The 13,683-nt window shown below is 40.3% G+C and overlaps 1 protein-coding gene across 1 annotated transcript in view; it reads left to right on the top strand.

Moving 5' to 3' along the window:
• Positions 1-1,520: 1,520 nt before the first annotated feature.
• The window catches only part of LOC107287475 (opsin-5-like), a 22,902-nt gene continuing 10,739 nt past the window's right edge, over positions 1,521-13,683 (top strand). The window contains exons 1-3 of the mRNA XM_015815996.1: positions 1,521-1,641; positions 4,362-4,567; positions 11,638-11,737. Of these exons, the coding sequence (XP_015671482.1) occupies positions 1,521-1,641; positions 4,362-4,567; positions 11,638-11,737 (427 nt within the window). The remainder of the gene's footprint in view (positions 1,642-4,361; positions 4,568-11,637; positions 11,738-13,683) is intronic.

Below are 13,683 nucleotides of genomic sequence, written 5' to 3'. Positions count from 1 at the left end.
CTGTCTAGCCTCTTCTTAAAAATATCCAATGATTGAGCACCCACAATTTCTGGGGGCAAGCTGTTCCACTGGTTAATTGTCCTCACTGCGAGGAAGTTTCTCCTTAATTCCAGGTTGCTTCTCTCTTTGATCAATTTCCAACCATTGTTTCTTGTCTTGCCTTCTGGTGCTTTGGAGAATAGTTTGACTCCCTCTTCTTTGTGGCAGCCCCTCAAATACTGGAATACTGCTATCATGTTTCCCCTATTTCTTCTTTTCTTTAGACTAGCCAGACCCAAGTCCTGCAGATGGGTACACGGTAGGCTAAAATCTGCACTTGATGAACGCTGATCATCCGTTCATATCAACTAGTATTAACTCCAGAGCCATGGAGTTCTGGACTTTTTACTTTCAAGATTTTTATTTAGGATATGGTTAAAGAGATGGGGGAAAGTGCTCATCTAATTCATAGAAGTTGCAATTCAGGTGAGACAGCTAATACTTTAGAACAGTTTCTCAACTTTGACAACAGAAGTGTGGACTTGAACTCCATTTATAAATTGAGTAAATAAATAAATAATCTCCCCAAATTCCCCAGCATAAATCTGAAAGTTACCAAGGCTGAGAAATACTACTTTAGAAGATGAAAGCAAAATTTAACACAATCCTGTATCAGTGAAGAATTTTGATTAAGAGGAATTCTGAACTGTTACAATTATTACAGGGCTCGTACTTCTATGAAAACTTCAGGCATAGTTTTATAAAATACTGAAAGCCATAGAAATGTTAACTTCATTTTGATTATTAATAGTGAAAGACATATACAGTATATCCTGCTTGGTTATATCTGCAAGATTTGGAATCTATGACAACAAAAACTGTGGATATTTCACACACAGCTAAGAGAATCACCATACAACATTAGAGGGAGAGATCTATAGTGATTGGCAGCAATGGATTCCTGATGCATAGCTTGTCTTCAAACATCTAGATGAACACCTGATGGCAGCAAAAGTTCAGAATTTTCTATACTTCTCTGATGAAATCTGGTGATTGTCTGGAGGTTTGTAGCTTAGATAATCTTGCATATATATATGATTTATTAGCCATTAAATTAAACTTTTCTTTTTCTGCAAAGGAAGAAGAATGTTGTGCTATCTGGTCAAATTTGGGATATTGTTTTGCTCATGAGATAAACATTGAGGTTTTTCTTTTACATGGTCATTCTGTAAAGTATAGGCACACTGTTTACACACTAAAAAGGGTTGACATGTAATAGCCTCAGGTAATGAATAAAAACTCTTATGTCTTTGCCTAGCATGGCTTGGCGATTGCTGGGTATTAATAGACAGGATTAGCAAATGCAGCAGACAGCAAAGCTCCTACTTTTTGCCTTAGCTTCCCCTTTGCTATCAGTCTCAGGCTTGGCTCCAAAGAATATAGAGCAGTGGTTTGAAATACATAAAGCTCAACTTCCTTCTGTGTGGCTTATCCTGGAGGTGGAGGGAAACAGCAAATTCTGGGTTCTAGGAAACCTGAAGATGTCTTTTCAGATTTCTGCTCAGGCACCCTGGAGAAACAACAATCTTACTTTTTTAAACAAAGACCACCCAGTCTCTGAACAAGGAGAAACAATTATTGGCTTTTATCTGCTCGCTCTGGGTACGTACAGTTATGGTGTCTCTTCACTTTATGAAATGAAACATATAGGAAAAGTTTAAAATAGACTACTATATTAAAGAATAAGAGTCCATTCTCTTTCCTTGTGCAGTTGTTTGGAGAGCAGAACAATAATTTATGTTTATCTTAAAGTAAACAAGAATTTGGAAAGAGGAGAGAGCAAAACAAGATTATGAATCCAGTATGCTATTCAGGTAAATTGGATTAGAAACTGATGATGTTTGAGTTGCAAATAGTTTTCTTTCCAAAACTAAGCTGTTTGATGTGGCCTTTTCCCAAACCATTTGCATGAGTGCTAGTCTGAGTCTATCGTTTCTCAAGAATTCTTACTTGTAACCTTCTCAAGGTTATCTGAGGGTGATATCAAAAGAGTCAAGTTGACTGCTGGGCCATGTATTCAAAACCCCAGCTGTTTTTGCTGTTTTGCAGAGATAGAAGCAGGTGGTTAGTTTCCTAGAGGGATACCATTTGTCTGAAAGAGTATAGGGATTCCTACCTGAGCAGGGGTATGGACTAGAACAGAGGTCCCCAACCTTTTGGGCACCAGGGATCGGTTCTGTGGAGAGAGGTTTTTCTGTGGACCAGAGAGTGTGTGGTTTTGTGTGCTGCCTGCATCCCATCGATTGGGCTTTGCTTGTTTGTGCAGCCCAGTTGCTGGCATGCTGCAGTCCGGTACTGGTCCATGGACTGGGGGTTGGGGACCCCTGGACTAGAAGACCTCCAAGGTCCCTTCCAACTCTGTTATTCTATTCTATTCTATTCTATTCTATTCTATTCTATTCTATTCTATTCTATTCTATTCTATTCTATTTAATTTTGCCTGACTTCAACTGGCAGACAGAACTGGAATCAATCAGGCAAGCTCAGAAAACTCCAATAAGGAAGTATTCATTGAAGAAAGTATGGGAAACCATTACCAAAGAGGGGAGGAGTGATGGGGGAGGGACAGCCATGGTGGGTCAGCTGGGGTGGGTGGGTGGGTGAAGCAGCCGGGCTCAGGTGGCTAAGGCCAATTGTCCCATTCTGTATATTTACAAAATCAGCCATTACATTATTTTGAACCTCTTTGTCACCCTACATAATGGGCAAGCGGCCCACTTTCTGTCTGTTCCTTGGTTTTTCTTGGTTTTTGTTGGTTCCACCTCTGCCATTGGTGATGTTTCTCTCTGACTTTGTGAGAATTAATTTTGTTTGATAAAGCAATACTACAAAGAAGAGAAGAACTAGTAAAGGATATTCTAAGGATAACTATTGTAGCATTTGAGAATTTACATATTCAAGTAGGGCTCTCCTAGATGTGGCTACTTCAATGGGTGGGACACAGATGCTATATTTCTGCACACCCCAAATTATCTTTTGAAATTCAATCTGAAGTGCTGCCTTACATTCTTGTATCTAGTAGAGTAATTTTGCATTTCAATACTTAAGTATTTCAGCATTTTAATCATTTAGAATTTTAATATGTCTATAATTTTCTATTTTAGCCATTTATATTTATAAAATATATTGCATATATTTTATAAATAAAATATATTTTATATTTTACATTTATTTTTTATTATTTTGGTATATGTGTTTGCCTTGTATTTTGGTCATTTTATTCAAATTGTTGTATAAGTTGTTTATTTACTGTATTTCCTTTTATTCTTTTCTTGGATTATGTAGCTTTTGCCATTCAACAGTTTGAAATTCTAGTTAGCTCTTCAATAAAGAAAATCGTAATAGTACAAAATGCCATACCTCAGTTAACTTTGGTGAGCCCAATATTTCTGAAATGTCTTCTGCTCCCAGATGTGAGAAGGTCTAATAATCTAAAGGAGGTATTTTGACTGATGTTCCTTTTAAAGTATTGCAAAATATTCAAGAAGAGGAGGCATATAACAGATTGTCTTTTATAGTCCCTTACAGTATTTTACATTGGAGGCTTTTAAGAAGAGACTGGACAGCCAATTTTCTGAAATGGCATAAGGTCTCCTGCTTGAGCAGGGGGCTGGACTAGAAGACCTCCTAAGTCAGTGGTGGCGAACCTATGGCACGGGTGCTAGAGGAGGCACTCAGAGCTCTCTCTGTGGGCACACACACCATCGCCCCAGTCCTAGGCCTTCAGCTGGGTTTTATAAAACCTTTTTGCTTTAGGCCTCCTCCGCCGTGTGCAAAAAAAAAAAAAGGTTCAATCAGTCAATTTCAACTTCTCGCGGGAAAAAAAAAGATCTTGCAAAGTTGGAATTGATTGATTGAACTTTTTAGTCCCACCCAGTCTGCCGTTACCACCGCAGTCATGCCCACTCAATGGGCCATGCCCACCGAATGGGCCATGCCTACCCAATGGGCCATGCCCACCCAATTGGCCACACCTAGCCAATGGGCCACACCCACCCGGCACTCGACGATGCATAAGTGGGTTTTGGGTTGCAGTTTGGGCACTCAGTCTCTAAAAGGTTCGCCATCACTGTCCTAAGTCCTTTCCAACTCTGTTATTCTGTTATTACCTTCATATGCTTTTGATAAACTTAAACTTTCCTTTATAGCAAGTGCAATATACATTTTGGGGGGAAGTAATTACACGAATAGCCCCTAAATAGGAAATTCTTTATGCCGTCCCCAAAGAATCCCTAAGCAGAATTTGCCTTGGTTTATATGAATGCATATATTTGAAATATTTGAAATATATTTCAGATATTTTATTTAATTTTACATTCCAGGTTGGATGTCTTGGATTGGGAATAGCATTGTAATTTTTGTACTATATAAACAACGAGCTGTTCTTCAACCCACGGATTATCTGACATTTAATCTGGCTGTATCTGATGGCAGCATTGCTATCTTTGGTTATTCCCGTGGTATCATTGACATTTTCAATGTGTTCCGAGATGATGGCTTCCTTGTTACATCAATATGGACTTGTCAGGTAAGCAGTCCATTAGCTCTATTGTGCAATTGTGAGAGATAAACATCACACAATATGAAGCCTGCTATCAGGAGCATTCACCAGGGATTGTCAGAATTTAAGATGGTGACAGAGCCTATTAAATCAAATCCCTATTTGTTGTTTATAGTCTCTTGTTCCATTTTTGCAACATATATAGGAATAATAATATTATTTCAACTATCAAGCACAAAGTGTTTAGACACACATTAGACAAGTCACAGAGCCATTGCCTAAGCAACTATAACTTTATTTTTATATTTCTCCAATTATACTGTCTATTCATCTACCATCTACTTCTAAAATATAGGTAGTCCTTATTTAATGATGCTAATTGGAACCAGGAACTGTTGTTGAATGATATGGTCATATAGGACAAAAACCATGTGAGTGCCACTTAGCAATGGTAGTTCCAGCAGTCTCAACAGCCATCATTAAATGACGACTGTGCAGGTCGTTCAGCAAGGACCTCACATGATCACAACTTTCATCTTTGCCTTATGTGAAGTTTTCAAGAAGTGTAATTCAAGAATAAAGCAAGGGAACGCCACGTCCACATGCAACTTATATTTAATACACATCATTAAGTAACAAATATCATTCTTACATCATGTTTATCTTAAGATGCTAAAAGAAATATTTCATTTTTAAAAATTTCATATAAAACTGTTACTCAGATTACACAAATATTGAATTAAAATGGATTCAATTATATTATAGAGCCTTAAATAGAATATATGGAAACTTCTGCCCATTTTGTAGTTGAGAAACCATTTCACCGACATTTTTTAATTCAGAAGGATATGTTGCCTGCTACCTAATTTGTGGCATGAAATTGTCAAATCCTTCTCCTGCTAATGTTTCCTTTGTGGAACATTTGTGCCAACACTTAGCAAGGAAATTGAACGCATGAGTTAGCACCTTTTACAAACTGTAGTTATAGTATGCTATCGGATTTTCTTGAGAGGTTCAATATAGAAAGCAAGGAAAATATATTGCAGAAAAACATACACATGTGCACATGCACACACATACACTAGCATAGCATAGCATGCACATGATGAACTTAGTCTATAGTCAATATTGAATATTGTAGGAGGAGAGCCATGTTAGTCTAGAGAAGGGGTAGGGAATCTTGGCTCTTTTATGACTTATGGACTTCAATACCCAGAATTCCTGAACCAGCCATGCTGACTCAGAAATTCTGGAAGTCCACAAGTCATAAAAGAGACAAGGTTTCCTACCCCTGGTCTAGAGTAACAAAAAATCTTGAATCTGATTGCACTTTTATGACCAACCAGTTTTATTAAAAGGCATAAACTTTTATGAGGTACAGCTCACTTCATCAGGTGCGTAGAATGGCTATACTGATATAGGATTTAAATTGGGGTAAGGTAAAGGGGAGGAAGGGAGAGAAATACAAGTTAGTTATGAAGATGCAGGTTACATGAGAGATAGTTCACAAGTACCATTTCAATTAACAAATTATAATGTGTTAAAAATCCATTCTGTTTGTGAACTGTCTCCCTTAAAGTGCTTGATATAAAAAAGAAACAAGAAAAAGAGAGAGGGAGAGAGACTAGGTAGCAACATCAGTGCTAGTGAGAGGGGTTTGTTTCCTGATTATATACAGTAGTATGATTTCTGGTTTTGGTGGGTGTGTGGTTTTCTCCTTGGTAGTTCTTTGATTAGAGCAGTGATGGCGAACCTTTTAGAGACCAAGTGTTCAAAAACTGGCCCTGCCCCCGCTCCACCCCTGCCCCGCCCCCACTCCGCTCCGCCCCCACCCCACCTGCCTGCAGGGCCACTCATCACCTCCATGGCCTGCCGCAGATTGCCCAGCAGTGCCATGGCAGCCATGCCCTCTGCCCGTGCCCCGCAGCATTAACTGTGCACGATGGGGCATGAGGGCAGAGTCTTGTCTACACTGCCTGGCTGCCATGTCCTTGGCTGCACTGCTCTGCGTGAGCCATGCTTGGGGTTGACTCTTCTCCAGGAGGGCTACTGGTGAGGAGGGGGTCATGGGGGGACGCAAGGCTGGGGCAACAGCACGTGTGCCCACAGAGAGGGCTCCGAGTGCCGTCTCTGGCACCCATGCCATAGGTTCGCCACCACTGGATTAGGGTATTTTTTTTTTTGCTTGATTGTTCTTCAGGCATTAATCTCTTGTTATCTGGGTATTGCTTGCTGGAGAGGATGTATCCTTTTGTTTCCTTCTTAAGTTTTGTGTTGTCTCTTTTGAATGGTGGGTAAATATGGTATATCTCTATGTGTAGATTGACAGCAGATTCGTCTGAAAGACAGGCTTCTAGGTATTCTCTAGCTCTTTTGGATTTAGCTTGGTCTAGGATGCTCATAGTTTCCCAGTTGAAACTATGGTTAAATCTGTCCATCTGTTGCAAGATTAAGAAGTGTTCACCATGACTTCTTACTGCTAGTTGACACTTATGGATGTGCTTTGCTAGTCTTCTGCCTGTCTGTCTTACAGAGTAATTGCTACGGTCCTTCTATTGTATGTTGCAGATAACTCCTGTTTTTTTTCTCTTGGGATATTGGGTCATTTGGTTTACTTAAGATGTTTTGGAAGGCTTTAGTTGGTTTTTGTGCTACAGTGATAGCATGTGGTTGTAACAGTCTATTATCATTTTCATAGCTTGTGTTAGGTGGGTATTCCTCTGATTTATTGGCATATTTGTCCATCAAACTGAAATTAGGTGGTGAAGCAGAGGTTGATGTGACCTAGTGGTTCGTGATCTCCTACAACGATAAGTTAGGAGGGTCAGATTATTTATTACCGCCTGTCCAAGTTGAGGGCTACACATTATCGTATTATGTTGATGTCTAATTCATTGAATTTGATCCTAAAGTGTGTTCCTTCCTACCAATAACTTCAAATCTTTTTTCATGGCTGTCCAAGTCCAGGACTAGCTCTAAGGTACTGTTGCCAGTGCAGCAAAACTGACTTTGAGCAACTGAAGCAGTAGTTCATTTATTGGGTAGGTGTAATACTTTGCTCAGCAACAAAACACAGTTTGTTCTGCCAACATGGAATATAAAGTCAAATGCAAAGGAACAGGCTGAAACACAGAATGACCTTATCAGAGAAACAAATATTTTGCAAACCATCAAACCTCAGTTCAAAACATATTTTCTGAAAAGTATCCCTGATAAATGCTAAGACTATCATGAGGCTCACTTACAATTCAATATAGACAGGCTTACACACAAACGTGATGTTTTATTTGATGTACATTTCACTTGTGCTCATTGAAACAGTAAGATGCAGTTGCTAGTGAAGGCAATATTGGTACAGGCAATAACACTAGAAACTCTGAACATATAGGACTTTGACAACAATTTCTAAAGGGAGCTATTGTAGAAATTAATTATTCATTTAGTGACCAAAACTGCAATCTTATATGTTTAACAGTAAGTCACCTCCTAAGCTCCATGAGTTTACATCTGATTAGATGAAAACTATCAGTCATGCCATCAGATATTGTCATCAATAATGTACAGTAAGTCATAACTTTTTCACATTAATTCAAAGAGCATTCATAATTCAAATGACAGAAGACAATATGCATCCACACACTGACTAAGAAGCCAAACTTTCTTATATATCCACACAATCTTGGAGCCATTCAGATTGAGCAAGATCCTGCAGTGGGGACCTTGTGGTCCTCCAGATTTTGGAAAAACCAGACAGCACCCTCTGCTCAGTGCAGCCAAATATGAGGAAACCGCACCCATGGCTTGGACCTATGGGAGTAAGCGTAATATCGGTATTATTATTTTTTTGTTTCAGTACTTTTCATTTTCCATATTTTTTTATTTCATTCAGTTATATTTGATTCTTTGGACAAGTCCCTGCATTTTTTTTCCAAAGCTTTTTTGTCAAAGCTTTGCTTGTTTCCTAGAGCTAAGAAGAAGGGACTGGCCCAAATCTATCCAGCTGCTTTTGTGCCTAAGGAAATTTCTAGTATAACTGCCTTCACCACCACACCAAACTGTCTCTTGGGATCCATACGCCAATATTTAAGTCCTTGGGGAGTTCAGGTTAAACTCAGGACATTAAAGGGCCAATATATATAACATTATTATCTCTTTTTATCTGAAACAGATTGTATTGCATCCTGCAAAAGTACACACAAGTCTGTGTTCTTGTGTTTCAGGGTACTGTTAAAAGCATAGCAGCAGTACTATGATGGAGAGACAGAATAAAAGATCAACTTTCATCAAGAATTCTCATGAACTTTTCTTGTTAATCATTTGACAGTCTTATCCCATTAATGTTTACTTGGAAATAATTTTTGTGGAATACATTGGAAATTAATTCCAAGAAAACACAATTGTGGCTTTGGGTAATCTTCTTCACTTTATCCTGAGAGAAAATACACTGGACTTGAGTTCTGAGTATATAGAATTATGGTATTCATACATAAAGCATGAGAAGAAAATTGCATAAATACACTATGACAATTTTATGGGTTGCTTTGTTTAACATGCAGACAATACATAGGTAAAAATTAATGAATCCCTATATTATAGAAAGAGCAGTCTTACTGTAAAACTGACAATCTGTTAATATTTTTTAAACACAAAGACAAAAGCCAAGAGAATCAATAATGAAATTAGTTAACATTCTTGATGTACATTCTTGTACAAAATAGTCATTACTTTCATCCTTTCTTTATTGAATAGAAAACTTCATTAAACAGAAAAACTATTCCAACCACAAATTTGGAGATGTTAAACCCAACAATGCTGCTTGATATTTGAAGAGTAAGATTTGTTCTTGGAACAAATTCAAGAACATCGAATTCTTTCTGCCCACTGACTGCATTTTTTTCTCCCAGTCAGTAATTGTATTGGCACAATATGCCAACCTATGTTTGTTTGGATTGTTTGGTTTTGAGTCTTCATGTGATCTCAAGCATTGGACAAACCCTATGGTTTGTCATGCAGGCTTTAAGGCTCAGTGTGTGGTATGATCCCATTAATTAAGCCAACCATATTGCCAGGTGACAATAACCATGCAAAAAGTTAGAGGTTGGCTCAAAGTCAACCATTTGTGTTTTTTCCCCTGAAGTTAATTCATTGAGTGCATTCTAAGGCAGAAACATGATTTGATATCTTGCATCAGATGACATAGGCTCTGAAAGGGAAATATTTATGCATTGCCCCAAAACAGATATGAACTACGGGGAAAATAAATATTAAAAAGGACAATAATTTGAATAGAAATCTGCATGTCTTAATATTTATTTATATAAGCAGCATTTTAAATTGATTTCTGGAATGAACATTTCAGAGAAGACAAAGCAAACATTCATAATTAAGTTGGACACTACTCCAGAGCACTTAGATCAGGGGTCCCCAAATTCTGGGCTGCAGCCCACTAAAGGGCCATGGCTATTCAGAATTGGCCTGCCACTCACACAAGTTGAGTTGCGTGTGTGCATGCTGGCCCAACACTTGTGCAAGGGCCCACCATTCATGCAGCTCAGTTCCCCTCTTCCCCCCCCCAGCCAGGCCACCAAGCCACAAAGGTTGGGAACCGCTGATTTAGATCAGTTCTTGGATGTTCTTCAACCATCCAATTTGTTTAATAAACTACCTCATAATTAATTAACCCTCACTGAATCAATAGTCATATTCAGGGCTTTTTTTTTGTCATAGAATGCCCAGAACAGAGTTCCGGCACCTTTTTTGGATGGAACCTTGTAAGGTAGGCAAGGCGGGTTGTATGACATGTGTGAGTTCCGGTACCTTTTTTTTTTTTTTTAAGAAAAAAAGCACTGGTCGTATTAGTATCTCCTTTACATATAATTCCATATTACAGTTCAAATTAAATATAGTATATATTCCACTTCCTCTCAAGTTAAAGATGCTCTGCACATTTTAAAGAACACTCTTTAAAGAACACTCTAAGAACATTTTATAGAAAAATAAGTACCTGTTTCTTTTAGGTATAGAGAAACAGCACAGTTGGGAGATTGATTATATTTTACACTATGCCCTTCTGGATTGACAGTGCCCAGTGGCATCCATGTGAGGTGTCAAAGAAGTTAAGATGGTGGCCACAGCCATGAAATCAAAGCTTTTCTTGACTTTTTTTTACATCTTCACCTCTCTGATTGCCTCTGCCTGGTATATCATACATTTTTCACAGCATGTGAATATTTTTTGCCATGAAAATATATATAGTATGACTAATTTTTTCTCTGTTTTTCTAATTCTTCTGAGCGTGCTCCATCCAGAATTTGCATTTTGAAGTTCCTGTAAGCAACTTTTGTCCACAGCAAGGAACATGTCAGGAGCAAAGAATCAGGACCATACATTAAATTGCAATCAAGAAGATTTATTGTTCAAAGTCTGTATATAAGAATCTAGTAAATTAAAATTCAATGCTAAATTGGCACTAGATAAGGGTCAATGGAATTTAACAGCAGTTGGACTTAGAGTTTATGGGAATGTAACAATTCTAGTTTGACAACTCACTTAACTCTGCCCCCTGGCTCTAGTGGTTGTTCTCCTATAGAACAACAGTAACAAGTGGTTGACTTTGGCTGTTTCATGGTCTTTTTCCATATCAGTCTCAAAATCTGCTTTCCTCCTTTTTCTATAACTTAGACAGTGGGTTTTCTTGTTCATTTAACACATACTTCATCCACATTGTATGCCTATTTTTTATTATTGTTGTTTAGAATATCTGCATATTCTCTGATTTAAACATGAAGACTTTCCTTGATGACACATCATTTCATTGATATATCCTGAATATTTGCTGTTGCTCTTGGTACTCTAAAACCAAGGGATGCAATTACTCTCTAATCCAGCATTTCTCAACAGTATCAACTTAAAGATATATAGTATGTACTTCAACTGCCAGAATTTCCTGGCTGGAGAATTTTGGGAGTTGAGGTCCACATGTCTTAAAGTTATCAAAGTTGAAAAACACTGCTCTTATTTATTTGTTTGTTTGTTTGTTTGTTTGTTTGTTTGTTTATTTATTTATTATTTATTTATTTATTTATTTATTTATTTAGATTGATGGATTTCTGACATTGCTGTTTGGCCTCGCCAGTATTAATACACTCACGGTGATCAGTGTAACTCGTTATATAAAAGGGTGCCATCCTAACAGAGGTAAGAGATTTGGGAAATATAAAGTTCACTCAACTATATTTGCACTATTTAAAAGGTTTTTAAGAAATCAGAATGTTTTATTTTTTTATATTTATTTATTTATTTATTTATTATTTATATTTTTACCCCGCCCTTCTCCCTGCGGACTCAGGGCGGCTTACAGCCTTTTAAAAACAAATACATAAATACAAAAAATACTAAAGTTAAAATATTAATTAAGATGAAATATTATTAGGCCTTTGTTATTTTAAAAATTATTATAAAAACCCAGCTAAAAAATAACCCTTAGGCCAGTCCTGCCAACTTAAATAACCATGTCTTGAGGGCGCGGCGGAAGGAAGGGAGATCCGGGATCACCCGGATCTCTGGGGGTAGTTCGTTCCATAGGGTGGGAGCTCCAACCGAGAAGGTCCTCCCCCTGGGGGTCGCCAGCCGGCACTGTCTGGCTGACGGCACCCTGAGGAGACCCGCTCTGTGGGAGCGTATCGGCCGATGAGAGGTAATCTGAGGCAGAAGGCGGTCTCGGAGATAGCCAGGTCCGGTGCCATGGAGCGCTTTGAAGATGATAATCAACACCTTGAAGCGCTCCCGGAAAGCCACCGGCAGCCAGTGCAGCTCGCGCAGCAACGGCGTTACATGGGAGCGACGAGTCCCTCCCAACACCGCCCGCGCGGCTGCATTTTGGACTAACTGGAGCCTCCGAGTGCTCCTCAAGGGGAGCCCCATGTAGAGAGCATTGCAGTAGTCCAGGCGGGAGGTGACAAGGGCATGGGTGACTGTGCGCAAGGCGTCCCGGTCCAGAAAAGGCCGCAACTGGTAAATCAGGCGTACCTGGTAAAACACCCCCCTGGCCACGGCCGTCAACTGGTCTTCCAGTGTCAGCCGTGGATCCAGGAGGACACCCAAATTGCGCACCCTCTTCGAGGGAGCCAAAGTTTCACCCCCTATAGTCAGCGACGGAGTCAACTGACTATGCCGAGGCGCCGGCAGCCACAGCCACTCGGTCTTGGAAGGGTTGAGCCTGAGTCTGTTCCTCCCCATCCAGACCCTTACGGCCTCCAGGCACCGGGCCATCACGTCAAGGGCAACATTGGGGTGGCCTGGGGTGGAAATGTACAGCTGAGTGTCATCAGCGTACTGATGGAAATCCACCCCAAAGCCACGAATGATCTCACCCAGCGGCTTCACATAAATATTGAACAATAGGGGGGAGAGGACCGACCCTTGTGGCACCCCACAAGTTAGGGGCCTTGGGGTCGACCTCTGTCCCCCTGCCAATACAGACTGCGTACGGTCGGTGAGGAAGGAGGAGAACCACCGCATAACGGTGCCTCCCACTCCCAACTCCACCAGGCACCGCAGCAAGATACCGTGGTCCACGGTATCAAAAGCCGCTGAGACGTCCAAAAGAACTAGGACAGAGGAGTAGCCCCTGTCCCGGGCCCTCCAGAGATCATTCACCAGTGTGACCAATGCCGTTTCCGTGCTGTACCCTGGCCTGAAGCCCGACTGGAGTGGGTCCAGATAGACTGTTTCCTCCAGGTGCCGGGGGAATTGCTGCGCAACCACACTCTCAACAACCTTCGCCACAAAGCGAAGGTTGGAGACCGGGCGATAGTTAGCCAATACATCTGGGTCCAGGGAAGGCTTCTTAAGAAGGGGCCTTACCACCGCCTCCTTCAAGGCTACGGGGAAGACACCCTCCCGTAGAGAAGCATTTATAATTCCCTGGAGCCAGGCTCGTGTCCCCTCCCGAGCCGCCAGTACCAGCCAGGAGGGGCACGGATCCAGTAAACATGTGGTTGCATTCAGCCTCCCCAGGATCCTGTCCACGTCCTCGGGAGCCACAGAGTCAAACTCCTCCCATATAATAGTCTCAAGACCTGCTCCCGTCTCCTCCCCCGGGGCCACCCAGTCAGAGTCCAAACCCTCTCGGATCTGAGCGA

This window comes from Protobothrops mucrosquamatus, unplaced genomic scaffold, assembly GCF_001527695.2.
Source record: "Protobothrops mucrosquamatus isolate PMUCROS unplaced genomic scaffold, P.Mucros_1.0 scaffold393, whole genome shotgun sequence".
Classification (NCBI taxonomy): Eukaryota; Metazoa; Chordata; class Lepidosauria; order Squamata; family Viperidae; genus Protobothrops; species Protobothrops mucrosquamatus.
This window is presented reverse-complemented; position numbering and strand designations above follow the sequence as displayed.